At 41.8% G+C, this 17,450-nt stretch overlaps 1 protein-coding gene across 1 annotated transcript; it reads right to left on the bottom strand.

Moving 5' to 3' along the window:
* Window positions 1–7,087: 7,087 nt before the first annotated feature.
* On the bottom strand, window positions 7,088–12,827 carry LOC134928630 (putative nuclease HARBI1). The gene is made up of 8 exons (XM_063924558.1): window positions 12,403–12,827; window positions 12,232–12,318; window positions 11,886–11,905; window positions 11,041–11,791; window positions 10,584–10,956; window positions 10,253–10,274; window positions 8,327–8,953; window positions 7,088–7,197 (listed from the first exon to the last, which is right to left on the bottom strand). The coding sequence occupies exons 3-6, from the start codon at window positions 11,898–11,900 to the stop codon at window positions 10,271–10,273; spliced, it is 1,143 nt and encodes a 380-aa protein (XP_063780628.1). The 5' UTR covers window positions 11,901–11,905; window positions 12,232–12,318; window positions 12,403–12,827; the 3' UTR covers window positions 7,088–7,197; window positions 8,327–8,953; window positions 10,253–10,270.
* Window positions 12,828–17,450: the final 4,623 nt, after the last annotated feature.

Here is a 17,450-nt window from a genome sequence, read left to right on the forward strand (position 1 = left end):
TTTAGCAGTTGGGCAAAACCATGTGCACTGCAGGGGAGGCAGATGTAACATGTGCAGAGAGAGAGAGATTTGGGTGGGTTATATTATTTCTGTGCAGGGTAAATACTGGCTGCTTTATTTTTACACTGCCATTTAGATTTCAGTTTGAACACACCACACCCAAATCTAACTCTCTCTGCACATGTTACATCTGCCTCCCCTGCAGTGCACAAGGTTTTGTCCAACTGCTAACAAAATTCCTGCTGCGATCAACTCAGAATTACCCCCACTGGGGTATTTTTCATAAAAAATGCCCCGATGTCCTGCTGTGCATGCGTCGCCACCAGTCGCTACCATCTCCGCCGGGTTCCCCTGCCCTGTCGCTACTACTCCCGCGCCGCAAAAAAGCCCGCCCCAGATTTTATACTAACCAGTCGCAGGAGCCGGTGTCTGCTGCTCCAGGAGGCTGCCGGGTGCCGGTTCCTTCTTCTGCGCTGTGACCCACGGTGCTGTAAAGTGTGCTGCCATTTTGCAGCCTCACTTTACTGCACTGGGGTCACAGCGCAGCATATGAAGGTCCTGGCGCCCGGCAGCGCTCACCGGAGCGACGATCACTAGCTCCTAGGACAGATAAGTATGTTGGGGGGCATTTACTTTTTTTGTTTGTTTTTTTACCCTGTGATCAGCTTGTGGGTCCATCGGATGCACAGAGCTGATCACTGGAGCCCGGTCCCCGCTCAGCTTTCTCTGCCAGGGGGCTGAGAGAGCTTGGCAGAAGGCAGCAGATCGCAGTGCTGCCCTGTGATCTCGCAGCATGAGGTGGCGAGATTATCACAGGGCAGCACTGCTGGGGTTTTTTACATTTTATTTTTTTAGTAAATTCGTCCACATCGCATTTCCCATTATAAGTATGGGGGGAAGGGGGGGGGGGGGGGTTACTAAAAACATGACAATTAAAGGGTTTGGAGCAATTTTACATGAAAACTGCTCCTAATGCCCTTTATACATTCAGGTGATACTAAAATAATGTGAAAAGAGTGAAGACAGAAACCCCCCTTTTTTACATTATTTTAGTAAAAATAATGTTAGTAAATAGGCCCCTTAGCGTTTTCATTATACACGTTCCACTGTGATAATACTGCATTCTTATTGTAACTTGTGGTCTCATGCTGCCCTCTAGTGGTAGGCAATGGTTTTGTAACAGCATTACCGTTCCAGCTACAGATGTGTCCTCATAAGTTGTTGCTCAAGTCAGAGCACTCTAATGCTGCCATACATTACTACCAGCATCCAATGAGAGTTGTCTCACAATTTCTCTTGAACTCCCCGGTAGCTCCCTGGCAGTCCTGTACGGGTGTGGTATGGAAGGTAGACAGTAACTAGCAGGGCCGGCTCCAGGCCTACTAGCAACCTGAGCGAGAAAATTTCAAAGCGCCCCCTCCCATCCTCTATGCACGCGCTCCTGGAAAAGTGGGTGTGGTCTCCCGTAAAAGTGGGCATGGTCTCCTGGAAAAGTGGGCGTGGCCTCACAACTTCATATTATCAAACTATAAATAAATATATTTCCACACCACCTCTACGCACACAATTAGCAGCCTTACACATAACAGCCACAGTAGTGTTCAGATACACATGTCTCCAGTATAGTGCCAGATACACATAATGTCTCCAGTATAATGCCAGCTACACATAATGTCTCCAGAATAGTGCCAGCTACACATAATGTCTCCAGTATAGTGTCAGATACACATAATGTCTCCAGTATAGTGCCAGATACACACAATGTCTCCAGTATAGTTCCAGATACACACAATGTCTCCAGTATAGTGCCAGATGCACACAATGTCTCCAGTATAGTGCCAGATGCACACAATGTCTCCAGTATAGTGCCAGATACACATAATGTCTCCAATATAGTGCCAGATACACATAATGTCTCCAGTATAGTGTCAGATACACACAATGTCTCCAGTATAGTGCCAGATACACATAATCTCTCCAGTATAGTGCCAGATACACATAATGTCTCCAGTATAGTGTCAGATACACATAATGTCTCCAGTATAGTGCCAGCTACACATAATGTCTCCAGTATAGTGTCAGATACACATAATGTCTCCAGTATAGTGCCAGATACACACAACGTCTCCAGTACAGTGCCAGATACACACAATGTCTCCAGTACAGTGCCAGATACACATAATGTCTCCAGTATAGTGCCAGATACACACAATGTCTCCAGTATAGTGCCAGATACACACAATGTCTCCAGTATAGTGCCAGCTACACATAATGACCCCAGTATAGTGCCAGATACACATAATGTCTCCAGTATAGTGCCAGATACACATAATGACCCCAGTATAGTGCCAGATACACATAATGTCTCCAGTATAGTGCCAGATACACATAATGTCTACAGTATAGTGCCAGATACACATAATGTCTACAGTATAGTGCCAGATACACATAATGTCTCCAGTATAGTGCCAGATACACACAAAGTCTCCAGTATAGTGCCAGATACACAAAATGTCTCCAGTATAGTGTCAGATACACACAATGTCTCCAGTATAGTGCCAGATACACATAATGTCTCCAGTATAGTGCCAGATACACATAATGTCTCCAGTATAGTGCCAGATACACATAATGTCTCCAGAATAGTGCCAGATACACAAAATGTCTCCAGTATAGAGCCAGATACACAAAATGTCTCCAGTATAGTGCCAGATACACACAATGTCTCCAGTATAGTGCCAGATACACATAATGTCTCCAGTATAGTGCCAGATACACATAATGTCACCAGTATAGTGCCAGATACACATAATGTCTCCAGTATAGTACCAGATACACATAATGTCTCCAGTACAGTGTCAGATACACATAATGTCTCCAGTATAGTGTCAGATACACATAATGTCTCCAGTACAATGTCAGATACACATAATCTCTCCAGTATAGTGCCAGATACACATAATGTCTCCAGTATAGTGCCAGATACACATAATGTCTCCAGTATAGTGCCAGATACACATAATGTCTCCAGTATAGTGCCAGATACACATAATGTCTCCAGTATAATGCCAGCTACACATAATGTCTCCAGTATAGTGCCAGCTACACATAATGTCTCCAGTATAGTGTCAGATACACATAATGTCTCCAGTATAGTGCCAGATACACACAATGTCTCCAGTATAGTGCCAGATACACACAATGTCTCCAGTATAGTGCCAGATGCACACAATTTCTCCAGTATAGTGCCAGATGCACACAATGTCTCCAGTATAGTGCCAGATACACATAATGTCTCCAATATAGTGCCAGATACACATAATGTCTCCAGTATAGTGTCAGATACACACAATGTCTCCAGTATAGTGCCAGATACACATAATCTCTCCAGTATAGTGCCAGATACACATAATGTCTCCAGTATAGTGTCAGATACACATAATATCTCCAGTATAGTGCCAGCTACACATAATGTCTCCAGTATAGTGTCAGATACACATAATGTCTCCAGTATAGTGCCAGATACACACAACGTCTCCAGTACAGTGCCAGATACACACAATGTCTCCAGTACAGTGCCAGATACACATAATGTCTCCAGTATAGTGCCAGATACACACAATGTCTCCAGTATAGTGCCAGATACACACAATGTCTCCAGTATAGTGCCAGCTACACATAATGACCCCAGTATAGTGCCAGATACACATAATGTCTCCAGTATAGTGCCAGATACACATAATGACCCCAGTATAGTGCCAGATGCACATAATGTCTCCAGTATAGTGCCAGATACACATAATGTCTACAGTATAGTGCCAGATACACATAATGTCTACAGTATAGTGCCAGATACACATAATGTCTCCAGTATAGTGCCAGATACACACAAAGTCTCCAGTATAGTGCCAGATACACAAAATGTCTCCAGTATAGTGTCAGATACACACAATGTCTCCAGTATAGTGCCAGATACACATAATGTCTCCAGTATAGTGCCAGATACACATAATGTCTCCAGTATAGTGCCAGATACACATAATGTCTCCAGAATAGTGCCAGATACACAAAATGTCTCCAGTATAGAGCCAGATACACAAAATGTCTCCAGTATAGTGCCAGATACACACAATGTCTCCAGTATAGTGCCAGATACACATAATGTCTCCAGTATAGTGCCAGATACACATAATGTCACCAGTATAGTGCCAGATACACATAATGTCTCCAGTATAGTACCAGATACACATAATGTCTCCAGTACAGTGTCAGATACACATAATGTCTCCAGTATAGTGTCAGATACACATAATGTCTCCAGTACAATGTCAGATACACATAATGCCTCCAGTACAGTGCCAGATACACATAATGTCTCCAGTACAGTGCCAGATACACATAATGTCTCCAGTATAGTGTCAGATACACACAATGTCTCCAGTATAGTGCCAGATACACATAATCTCTCCAGTATAGTGCCAGATACACATAATGTCTCCAGTATAGTGTCAGATACACATAATGTCTCCAGTATAGTGCCAGATACACACAACGTCTCCAGTACAGTGCCAGATACACACAATGTCTCCAGTACAGTGCCAGATACACATAATGTCTCCAGTATAGTGCCAGATACACACAATGTCTCCAGTATAGCGCCAGATACACACAATGTCTCCAGTATAGTGCCAGCTACACATAATGACCCCAGTATAGTGCCAGATACACATAATGTCTCCAGTATAGTGCCAGATACACATAATGACCCCAGTATAGTGCCAGATACACATAATGTCTCCAGTATAGTGCCAGATACACATAATGTCTACAGTATAGTGCCAGATACACATAATGTCTACAGTATAGTGCCAGATACACATAATGTCTCCAGTATAGTGCCAGATACACATAATGTCTACAGTATAGTGCCAGATACACATAATGTCTCCAGTATAGTGCCAGATACACACAAAGTCTCCAGTATAGTGCCAGATACACAAAATGTCTCCAGTATAGTGTCAGATACACACAATGTCTCCAGTATAGTGCCAGATACACATAATGTCTCCAGTATAGTGCCAGATACACATAATGTCTCCAGTATAGTGCCAGATACACATAATGTCTCCAGTATAGTGCCAGATACACAAAATGTCTCCAGTATAGAGCCAGATACACAAAATGTCTCCAGTATAGTGCCAGATACACACAATGTCTCCAGTATAGTGCCAGATACACACAATGTCTCCAGTATAGTGCCAGATACACATAATGTCTCCAGTATAGTGCCAGATACACATAATGTCACCAGTATAGTGCCAGATACACATAATGTCTCCAGTATAGTGCCAGATACACATAATGTCTCCAGTACAGTGTCAGATACACATAATGTCTCCAGTATAGTGTCAGATACACATAATGTCTCCAGTACAGTGTCAGATACACATAATGTCTCCAGTACAGTGCCAGATACACATAATGTCTCCAGTACAGTGCCAGATACACATAATGTCTCCAGTATAGTGTCAGATACACACAATGTCTCCAGTATAGTGCCAGATACACATAATCTCTCCAGTATAGTGCCAGATACACATAATGTCTCCAGTATAGTGTCAGATACACATAATGTCTCCAGTATAGTGCCAGCTACACATAATGTCTCCAGTATAGTGTCAGATACACATAATGTCTCCAGTATAGTGCCAGATACACACAACGTCTCCAGTACAGTGCCAGATACACACAATGTCTCCAGTACAGTGCCAGATACACATAATGTCTCCAGTATAGTGCCAGATACACACAATGTCTCCAGTATAGTGCCAGATACACACAATGTCTCCAGTATAGTGCCAGCTACACATAATGACCCCAGTATAGTGCCAGATACACATAATGTCTCCAGTATAGTGCCAGATACACATAATGACCCCAGTATAGTGCCAGATACACATAATGTCTCCAGTATAGTGCCAGATACACATAATGTCTACAGTTTAGTGCAAATACACATAATGTCTACAGTATAGTGCCAGATACACATAATGTCTCCAGTATAGTGCCAGATACACACAAAGTCTCCAGTATAGTGCCAGATACACAAAATGTCTCCAGTATAGTGTCAGATACACACAATGTCTCCAGTATAGTGCCAGATACACATAATGTCTCCAGTATAGTGCCAGATACACATAATGTCTCCAGTATAGTGCCAGATACACATAATGTCTCCAGTATAGTGCCAGATACACAAAATGTCTCCAGTATAGAGCCAGATACACAAAATGTCTCCAGTATAGTGCCAGATACACACAATGTCTCCAGTATAGTGCCAGATACACATAATGGCCCTCATTCCGAGTTGATCGCTAAGTTTTTCGGTCGCACAACATATTCGCAAAGTTGCGTTAATGTAGTAAATTTGCGAACCTCCGCCCTCAACGTATTTTTGCAAATTCGCACACAGTATTACACAAAGTGGGCGTACGCCAAATGACATCGCAGTAATGCGAAACTATCGCAGCATTGCGAAACCATCGCAATAACACATACTTAATCGTAAAAATACTAAGTTTGAGTAGATTTACACATTTTACCGTAAAAGTGCACACTTTTAAGGTAAAACGCACAAAAATGTTTTTTTTGGCTATTAAGTGAAATTACACCTTTCCTTTTAAAGTCCACAAGCCCTTTTCAATTACGAACCCAATTAGTGTAATGATTGATAATGTTCCTAAACAATTAAGTCTGAAAAAAAAACCAGATTAACACTTTGTTGCCATAATTGCCCATCAACATGTAAAAGTGTAAAATAGTTTTTTGTTTTTTTTTCACTTTTTTTTTTTTTTTAAAGGTGTTGTTTGTGAATGAAGGTTTTTACATGTTTCTTAACACAATAATCTCCTGTTTTTTTTTAAAAAATGTAACGTTAGATGTGTGTAATGTTTTTTGCAAACAAATTCTGCCTGCCAATCTGCTGATCCTTTTTTGCATTAATAAACACAACACCCGGTTAACTGTAATCAACTTTTTTATTTTATTTTTGGTTAATAATTTTTTTTGTTTTTAAAACAAATAATAAAAATCAAGCAAATTTTTGCAATTGGTCAACACAATTCATGATTCCTTGCAGGTGTAGGCGCATGGTGTAAAGAATCCCGGATAAACTTGTTGGATCTCCAACTGCAACATCTGAAATTAAGATGCAACACAAACATTAATAACTTAATTACATTACTTATTATCCAAGCAAGGCGCAAAGCACACTTAAATGCTGGCATGTCCAAACTGCTGGACTCCAGCTGTTGTGAAACTACATATACCAGCATGCCTTTACACAGTTTTGTGGTCAGGGAATGGCAAAGCTGTGTCAGGGCATGCTGGGATGTGTAGTTTCTCAACAGTTGGAGTGCCGCAGTTTGGACAGGCCTGCTTTAATGGCAAAGTTACTACATCCTGGCTGTTTTATGGTACAATCATTAGCAGAACACACAAGCCTACTCAGCCTTTTTATCAGATTTTAAAGTGTTCCAGACCATGTGTTAAATTTACTACTATGTGAGTTATATTTAAGATGGAACGTTGCCCATAGCAATCAAGCAAAAATATGATTATTATATTGTAGAAGTGGATCCCAATTTTTAAAGTATAATCTTATTGGTTGCTATGTCCGACATCCCATGTTAAAGATAACTACCATCTTCGTCAATGTTACACCATGTTGGCATTCATTCCCATTTGTTGTTTTATTTGTATTTTATTTTTAGGGGGTTGGTCCTGCATCATCACACTGCATATCCACATCTCCAGAAGGCCAACATATCATAGCATTCCCACACTCCCTGAAAGCTGCCCTTACTAAATAAGTGCAAACAGGTTTGACTAGAACAATTAGTAATTTTGAGAATGTAACTTTCACACAAAAAAACAGTGTGTCATTAGGCTGCATAACAAAGTGAAGCATGTGATTTGTAAGTGTAAATATTCAGACTACACAGGCCCAAGTGTAAAAGGCAAACAACATACTAAACTCCACTCAGGTATAACTGTTTACCAGAAAAACTAACACATATAAACCCTGTTCTCCTGGCAACCCTGGCTACCTAATGAGTGTCAACCTAGAGTGGACACACAAAACATTGCACACATACACACTGTACATATAATGACACTCACAAATATGTAAAGGCAACATGTACACCATGATGAAATTTTCAAATATTTGTCCAGGGTCCAAGAATTCAAACAGTACAACACTGCATGTTTTGACATTGTAAGTGTAAGTGGGTAATCATTTTTTTCATTATAAAACAAAACTTACTTTCCACGGCAACCTCAAGACTCCCGGACCGGTCTGCAGGGGCTTCCTCTGCCCATTCACTGGGTGGGGATGTTGGCTGGATGGGGGAAGGTGGCTGGATGGGGGAAGGAGGAGGGATTGGGGAAGGAGGAGGGATTGGGGAAGGAGGAGGGATTGGGGAAGGAGGAGGGATTGGGGCAGGAGGCTGGATGGGGGAAGGAGGCTGGATTTGGTTGCCAATTTCAGAGGGGGGGTCTGATTGAGAGGGCGAGGGGGGCGGAGAGAAAGTTAAGGCAATAGAGGGTGTGGGGGGTTCAGATTGGGATGTAGAATTAGAAGGAGAAGGGGTATGGGAAGGAGGAGAAGGGGTCCCAGAAAGAGATGGAGAGGTGTGGTGAGAAGGGGAATGGAAAGTGGAGTGGGCCAGGGAAGCTGATGGGGCCTGGGAAGCTGAGGTGGACTGGGAAGATGAGGTGGACTGGGAAGCTGAGGGGGACTGGGAAGCTGAGGGGGACTGGGAAGCTGAGGGGGACTGTGAAGGGGAGGGGGAGTGAGAAGGGGAGGGGGAGTGAGAAGGGGAGGGGGAGTGTGAAGGTGAGGGGGAGTGGGAAGGGGAAGGGGGTGGTGAGTTTTGCCGTTGTTGTTGTCCTAGAATGATAATTGTGTACAAATTTTGTAAACATGAGAAATTACATAGTAATCAATTTCTTTTCTCAATGTTCTGTTCAATGTTAAATGCTTTTTTTTTTGTAATAGCAAAGCAAACATGTTAAGATCCTCTTCATGTTGGCCACAGCAAACAAAATGAGTCCAAATTTTTACTTTGAAGCTCATTCCTTCATCTAGTCAATTGAGTCATAGTGATTGGTCTAGGCAACATCACCAGATTACTATTCCAGGAACCTTATTATATAGCCAGCACTGATCAAGTTTTTTGGTTCTTTTTCCTGCCTGCTTCTTATTTGTTTGAAACATGCACTTGTTTGGTGTTACTTTGCTACAGTCAGTACTGTTTTCCCTAACCACACACAGTGTCATAATTTCCAAAAAAGGACACAGCAGGTTGCAATTAGCCTACCATTTACTGTAAAATTATTGAAATTCCAAGGGGATTACAGCAGGATTTTCGTTTGCAATTGGCCAAAAGCATGTGCACTGCAGGGGTGGCAGATATAACATGTGCAGAGAGAGTTAGATTTTGTTGGTTTGTGTAATTATGGGCAGGGTAAATACATGCTGCTTTATTTTAACAATGCAAATTTATATGCAGATTTAACATACCACACCCAAAAATTACTCTCTCTGCACATGTTACATATTCTTCCCCTGCAGTGCACATTGTATTGAACAATTGAACCATAAATTCCGGAAGCCCTAAACTTGGTAAATCACCCATTAGCACAATTTTGACCCAAAACATTATGTAAGGTAACTTACTTCGTGTATGCAGAGCCCGAATTTGCTGGTGGATCTCCGCCAACAAATCTGGAGTCCTCCTACGGAGATCACTCCACCTCCTTTCTAGCTGGATGATTGTCCGCCTGCTGCGGACGCGAGTCCGCAGCAGGCGGCGGACCTCCGCGTAGGCCTCGCGCTTCACCCGATTGGGGATGAAGCGCCCAACGCGGCCTACGCGGCGGTCCATCACCGCAACCAGCACGCGGAGCTCCCGCCTGGTGAACGGTGCTGCACGCATCATGGCAATGGCGTTTTCCTTATTTGGGCATATATTTATAGTGTCTGTTAGCATGTGATTGGTCAAAAATCTATGTTGTCATTTCTAATAACTTTATTGATCTTTGCAATGCTGTGAAGAGCAGAGTGTTATTTGGCACGAGCGGAAATTCGCATTAGCAGAAGCGAAAATGTTTAGAACACAAATTTAAGAAAACAACACACAGAGACACAGACTTTAGATAAAATTACTATACATATCTGTGTACTCACCACAGTTCGTGTGATCATTCAGCTGGACAGTCACAAAGTGTGAAACATTGAGTATCATTTGTTTGTGTGTTTGGTTACATAATCAGGATTTGAGGATATAAAATAAATAAGGACACTATTTATTAACATTACAGTATTTAAATTTCTAAATAAACATTGTAAGCTTAACGTGTTTTCGGTTTTTGTTAAAAAAATCAATTACCCATTCCAACACAACAAAAGCCTTACCCAATCACTTTACAAGATCATACAAAATGCAATCATGGTTTAAAAAACATAAGCATACTGTGTTGTATTATTTCAGCAAATATAAAATATAAAAACACTATACCTGAAATATTCTGCAACAATTCTTGCCCTCACTTGGCTCCCCCTCCGTGTCACACTCCCCCCACCGAAGCGTTGACCAACCCCTGGCTCCTCATCAGGCAATTCCTCTGCCTGAGGAAGCTCTACACTACTCCTTACCGCGATATTATGTAGTATTGCGCACAGGACCACTATTTTACTTGCCATCTCCGGCGAATACATGATGTCGCCACCAGTGCGGTGGAGCACACGAAACCGCCCTTTAAGGACACCAATTGTGCGCTCCACCAGCTGCCTAGTGGCAGTAAGCGCGGAGTTAAATGCCATCTGTGGTCCTGGCCTGGGATTACGGTAAGGAGTCATGAGCCAGGGGGTGCAAGGATATCCACGGTCTCCTGTTGGTAGATAATCCAATATTTCAAAATAGTATATTTGTCAAGTTATTTTTGTTTGTTTCAAAAATTAAAGCAAAAACTCACCCAATAACCACATGTCTGCTCGTTGACTTGATCTTAATCTCTGCCATATCCCTGATTGTCTAATGACATATGCATCATGGGAACTTCCAGTAAACTTTGCATTCAGGGAAAGGATCTGGAGGGATGGCCCACAAACAACCATTACATTCAGAGAATGAAACAGTTTCCTGTTTCTAAAAATTTCTTCATTATGTCTTGGTGGCTGAATAGCAACATGTGTGCCATCCACAACCCCAATAACATGTGGGAAGCGACTACCACCTTCCGCAAATTGCCGCTTCACCACATCTAGGGCACCAACATCCAAAGGCATATCAATGAACTGCTTCACCCGCTTTAGGAAAGCCTGGCAGACACGCCGCAGGACCTTACTGAACTGGCCCTGCGACATGCCAACCAGGTCTCCCACAACATGCTGATATGAGGCTGTAGCCAAAAAATGTAACACTGCAAGGAATTGTGTCAATGGTGGTATTGCTGTAGGATACCGAATTTCAGACTCCAGATCACTCTCTATTATGGAGAGAGTGTCTAGGATTAGATGTGGTGGCAGCCGGTATCTACGCACCACCACATCATCTGGCATCCCAAAAAGTAGGACACGGGTTCTGAAAATTGGTGGCCTAGCACGCCTCCGTTGCCTTGGTTGATGAGGAGCCGGCTGTGGTTGTGGGGCTTGCGGTTGGGGTGGGAGTGCTGGCGTGGGTTGGGGAGGTAGGGCTTCTGCTGCAATATATATTGACATCACACACTTTTAAAAAAAAAAACAAAGATGAAGAATACAAAACTAAAGTTTGTCAAATATACTACAATAAAATGCTTTGACAAATGTGGTGTCAACTTACTGCAGGAGCGTACATTTTTTCTGTGTTGAATTCATGTCCAAAATGTAAAACAATTTTGCAAATAAAAAATAAAGAACAAATTTAATTAAAAATACATATGTTATTTTTACAATTCCCAAAAAAAAATTTTGGGTACATTTCTCTGCATAAAAAACTTCACAAACACCAATAAAAAACCACAAACCAAAAAAAATAGGCATTTAGTAGCTAGACCAGGAAAGACAAACACTACTTTGCAGATCAATCCTGGTAAAAAAAAATTTGGTTTAGCCAAAAGGAAAAAAAACATAAGCTCAACAATTTTAAAAAACACAAACAGGCACCAACACAGGCCAAGGACACTTACCTGCACAAAAAGAAATGAAAACTTGGTGTTCCCTAGCACACCAATCGAAAGAAATATCAAAGGGTTATATCACCCAAAAACAAGCACCTACAAGAGAACACAAATGATAGTCACAAATAACATACAGACCATTAAAACAAACAGCCACCAATACAGGCCAAGGACACTTACCTGCTCAAAAAGAAATGAAAACTTGGTGTTCCCTAGCACACCAATCGAAAGAAATATCAAAGGGTTATATCACCCAAAAACAAGCACCTACAAGAGAACACAAATGATAGTCACAAATAACATACAGACCATTAAAACAAACAGCCACCAATACAGGCCAAGGACACTTACCTGCTCAAAAAGAAATGAAAACTTGGTGTTCCCTAGCACACCAATCGAAAGAAATATCAAAGGGTTATATCACCCAAAAACAAGCACCTACAAGAGAACACAAATGATAGTCACAAATAACATACAGACCATTAAAACAAACAGCCACCAATACAGGCCAAGGACACTTACCTGCTCAAAAAGAAATGAAAACTTGGTGTTCCCTAGCACACCAATCGAAAGAAATATCAAAGGGTTATATCACCCAAAAACAAGCACCTACAAGAGAACACAAATGATAGTCACAAATAATAAGCACAGGTTTTTTTTCACAAATGGACTTGCCAAATATATATGGGATTAAATAATTTAACCAAAAAACATTAATAAAACACTTTGACTTCCAAAAATTAACAATAACATTTCCACAATACTCACAAACGAAAAATTGCATAAAAAATGCAACACTGTCTATATTCCTAACGCAAACGAAAGGACAAAGGTATGCTTGACAATTACTCACTCTGCAAATTCCACTAGCACCTTCACGCACAAGCCAACAAACAAATGAAACTCCAAACTACCTACACTCACAGCGTGCAAACTCGGCCCTTAAATAAGCAGTGCAATCATTCACCAGATTAATAGTGTACACCTGTGTGAATTAACGATTCGCACGTAGGTATATAAGCGCACACACCTCGGCATACACACATCACAAACATGGCTTCTCGTGAGCAAATCGCAGCAGAGCTAGACCGCATTGCAGAGCAGCAGATGGCATTGCAGAAACAACGCTTAGAGTGGCAAAGGCGCTTGTTAGAATCCGCCTCTGCGGATGTTGAGGCAGGACCTAGTACTCTGCAAATTTCTGCTTCTGAACCTCAACAATTGAGTGGGGATACCCTGCCACACACACATAGTGAGCAAACTGAGGGAGAATTGACTTTAGCCACACAAACACAGCAGACAGAAGCTGCTAGTGAGGAGGAAGATGGAGATGACCAACCAGAAGAAACCTCACAGGCTACCTCCAGACGGAAAAAAAGACAGCCTGCATTCACTAAGAGGGAGTTGCGTGTCTTGGTCACGCAGGCCATGGCCAAAATACATAGAGGGCCAAAAAACATGGGTGCTGCTTCAAAAGAACGCATCTGGAGAGACATCACAAAATCTGTGAATGAAGTTGGCTCTGTCGTCAGAACATCACAGGAAGTGAGACGACGGTAAGTGCATCTTGACAATCCATTTTCTGTGCTAAGTTGATCAAAAAATATAGTTACATATCATGTTCTGTCTAGCAAACACAAGCAGAACATGTGTGCTATATATTTTCTACAACCAATAATAATACTCAACTTTGTCCCTCTTTCACAATACATATGTAGGTGGGCCGACTTCAAATCCCGCCTGAAGGCAAAGAGGGCTGCGGAGTGGAATGCCTCAAGGGCTACAGGGGGTGGACCACCTGTCGCTGTGGAGTATACTGACTTGGAGGAGATGGCGATGGACTGTGTCAGTTATGAGGAGGGCCAAGGGGTGTCTCATATGGACACGGACCTGCCTGAGATTCTGACGGGACATGACTTGGAAGGTAAGTTTACACATTTATTTGTCTGTAATTTGAACTGTATTTAGAATCTTTAACTAATTTATACTCCAACTTTTTCCCCACACATTCTTCTATTTGCTTGGCACAAAACACAGCACAGGGTGGTGAACAGTTTGAGTCACAGGCCGGTTATGTGGTTGAGGCTGAGGTGGAGGGACCTAGTGGGTCTGGCAGTGTGGGCCAACAAAACCCACCTATGCAGGTTCCTACTGGCCCCCCCCCACCCAACCCTCTGCTATCCCGGAGATCCTGCTTGAAATTGCTAGGTATGGTGAGAGCCTAAACACATTTCAAGACGGGGTCATCCGGGAGGTAAGCCAGATAGCTGTCCGGCTCACTGAGATCCGAACCTGTGTTGAGCAAGGTGTTGCTCAACTCTGCCAAGGTCTGGCAGAGATCAGGCAGGCCCAAGAACAACTGGCCTCCTCAAACCAAAGCCTTGCAAATAACATCTTGCAAGGGCTCCAGGCCATCGCTGTCTCCCTTGCCCACAGTGGCAGAGAGCCAACCACATCGGCTCCCTACCCTGCCCCTGCCCAGGAAGAACAGGCCACTGGGCAGGCCCAACGAAGGTCACTCCGCAGACCAAGCAAAGAAGATCAGCCTCAGGCGGGGAGAAAAAGAAGAAAGTGATGTCTCTCCAGATGGGCAGCACCCATGTTTTTGTAGTTGCCTCTATGTTATTTTGGAGTTGGCTTGTGTGGCCAGAATGGATCACTCCCTCTTAGTGAAATGTCTTTTTTCTGTTTGGAGGAATTGTAGCCTGTGAGTTTCTTTGAACAAACAACAGAGCCATCTTCCTCTCACTAGTGTGCTGTGTATTGTTGTGTTTGTGTGGTGGATACTAATTCTTTTTCATTTGGTATCAAATTTGTGTGTGGCAGGGTGTGTAATATGTTTAATTTATGCATTTAAAAGATACTTTTGTCAGAAGCAGAAATTTGCAGAGTACTGAGTTCTGCTATATAATTATTGTCAGTGCCATCTGCTTGGTGCTTGGTCTATCTCTGCCTGTGAGACTCATGTGGAGCCATGTTTAAATGTTGTGTAATATTATTACCGTAATAAAAAATAAAAAATACAAATGTGTGCAATTTCTTGAAGGTAATGCATTAGCAAAATCTTAGTTACCAAAAGATTAGGTCAACATATAGACACTTGATGACCAATCTGCTAATTCTCCTTAAAATTATAAATATTTTTAAAAAAAAGGTATGCTTTGCACCACACTTTAATGTCCATATTAATAAAACAGACACGACAACTTGATTAAATATCTTTGGTCAACATGACATCATTGAAAACATTGACAGATATTATAAACATATATTATTGTGACTTTTCAAACTAAATCATAGTGTATGCTGCATTATGTGGGTGTTGGTTAATTGATAAGAATGTAGCAGAATTCTCTAACTTTATCTAAAAATGTAACTTGTTTGTATTTAGTAGTCTAACACACATTAAAACATTTCTACAAAATGCTTACACACCAAGGTAAACACAAATAACAACCTTATTTGACAGTGTGTGAGATTAATATGTGAGTAGAATAAACATGTAATGTGTGTTCAGTCAATTGGTGGTTGGTAACTTTCATGTGCTCAGTAATTAACAAGTAATTGGACATCAGATGAATGTGCTCTCCAATTAACTGCTAATTACTGCATACACACTTGTACCAGTACTTCGCAAATGTAGAGTAACTGCAGACCTACTCTGCTGCTGCGTGAATGTTGCTACGGTTTCCTATGTTAGTTTTAACAGCGACAATGTTTATTTGCGAAAACCACGCCCAGTGCTAGTTGCATACTCCCACACAGTACGCCCACTTTCACGCCCATGTCGGAGCATTGCGAAGTCTCGCCTCCGCCACGCCCACGCCACTCCTCGTTTTCGTTTGGCAGTTACGGCTTTTTTTTTCCTAAGTAATTTTGCACAGTTGTCGTACGTATGTCGTCGCGCATGCGTAATCACGCATTTGCGCATGCGCAGATACTTACATTTCGGACATTTGCGATGCGATGACTCTTAGCGATCAACTCGGAATGAGGGCCAATGTCACCAGTATAGTGCCAGATACACATAATGTCTCCAGTATAGTGCCAGATACACATAATGTCTCCAGTACAGTGTCAGATACACATAATGTCTCCAGTATAGTGTCAGATACACATAATGTCTCCAGTACAGTGTCAGATACACATAATGTCTCCAGTACAGTGCCAGATACACATAATGTCTCCAGTACAGTGCCAGATACACATAATGTCTCCAGTATAGTGCCAGATACACATAATGTCTCCAGTATAGTGCCAGATACACATAATGTATCCAGTATAGTGCCAGATACACATAATGTCTCCAGTATAGTGCCAGATACACAAAATGTCTCCAGTATAGTGCCAGATACACAAAATGTCTCCAGTATAGTGCCAGATACACACAATGTCTCCAGTATAGTGCCAGATACACATAATGTCTCCAGTATAGTGCCAGATACACATAATGTCTCCAGTATAGTGCCAGATACACATGTCACCAGTATAGTGCCAGATACACATAATGTCTCCAGTATAGTGTCAGATACACATAATGTCTCCAGTATAGTGTCAGATACACATAATGTCTCCAGTATAGTGCCAGATGCACATAATGTCTCCAGTATAGTGCCAGATACACATAATGTCTCCAGTATAGTGTCAGATACACATAATGTCTCCAGTATAGTGTCAGATACACATAATGTCTCCAGTATAGTGTCAGATACACATAATGTCTCCAGTATAGTGTCAGATACACATAATGTCTCCAGTATAGTGCCAGATACACATGTCTCCAGTATAGTGCCAGATACATGTAATGTCTCCAGTATAGTACCAGATACACATAATATCTCCAGTATAGTGTCAGATACACATAATGTCTCCAGTATAGTGCCAGATGCACATAATGTCTCCAGTATAGTGCCAGATACACATAATGTCTCCAGTATAGTGTCAGATACACATAATGTCTCCAGTATAGTGTCAGTTACACATAATGTCTCCAGTATAGTGTCAGATACACATAATGTCTCCAGTATAGTGCCAGATACACATGTCTCCAGTATAGTGCCAGATACACATAATGTCTCCAGTAAAGTGCCAGATACATGTAATGTCTCCAGTATAGTACCGGATACACATATTGGGTTAAATTTACTAAGGTGGGAGATTTTTAGAACTGGTGATGCCCATGGCAACCAATCAGATTCTACTTACCATTTATCTAGCTGCTTCGAGCA

Source organism: Pseudophryne corroboree, chromosome 5, assembly GCF_028390025.1.
Source record: "Pseudophryne corroboree isolate aPseCor3 chromosome 5, aPseCor3.hap2, whole genome shotgun sequence".
Lineage (NCBI taxonomy): Eukaryota > Metazoa > Chordata > Amphibia > Anura > Myobatrachidae > Pseudophryne > Pseudophryne corroboree.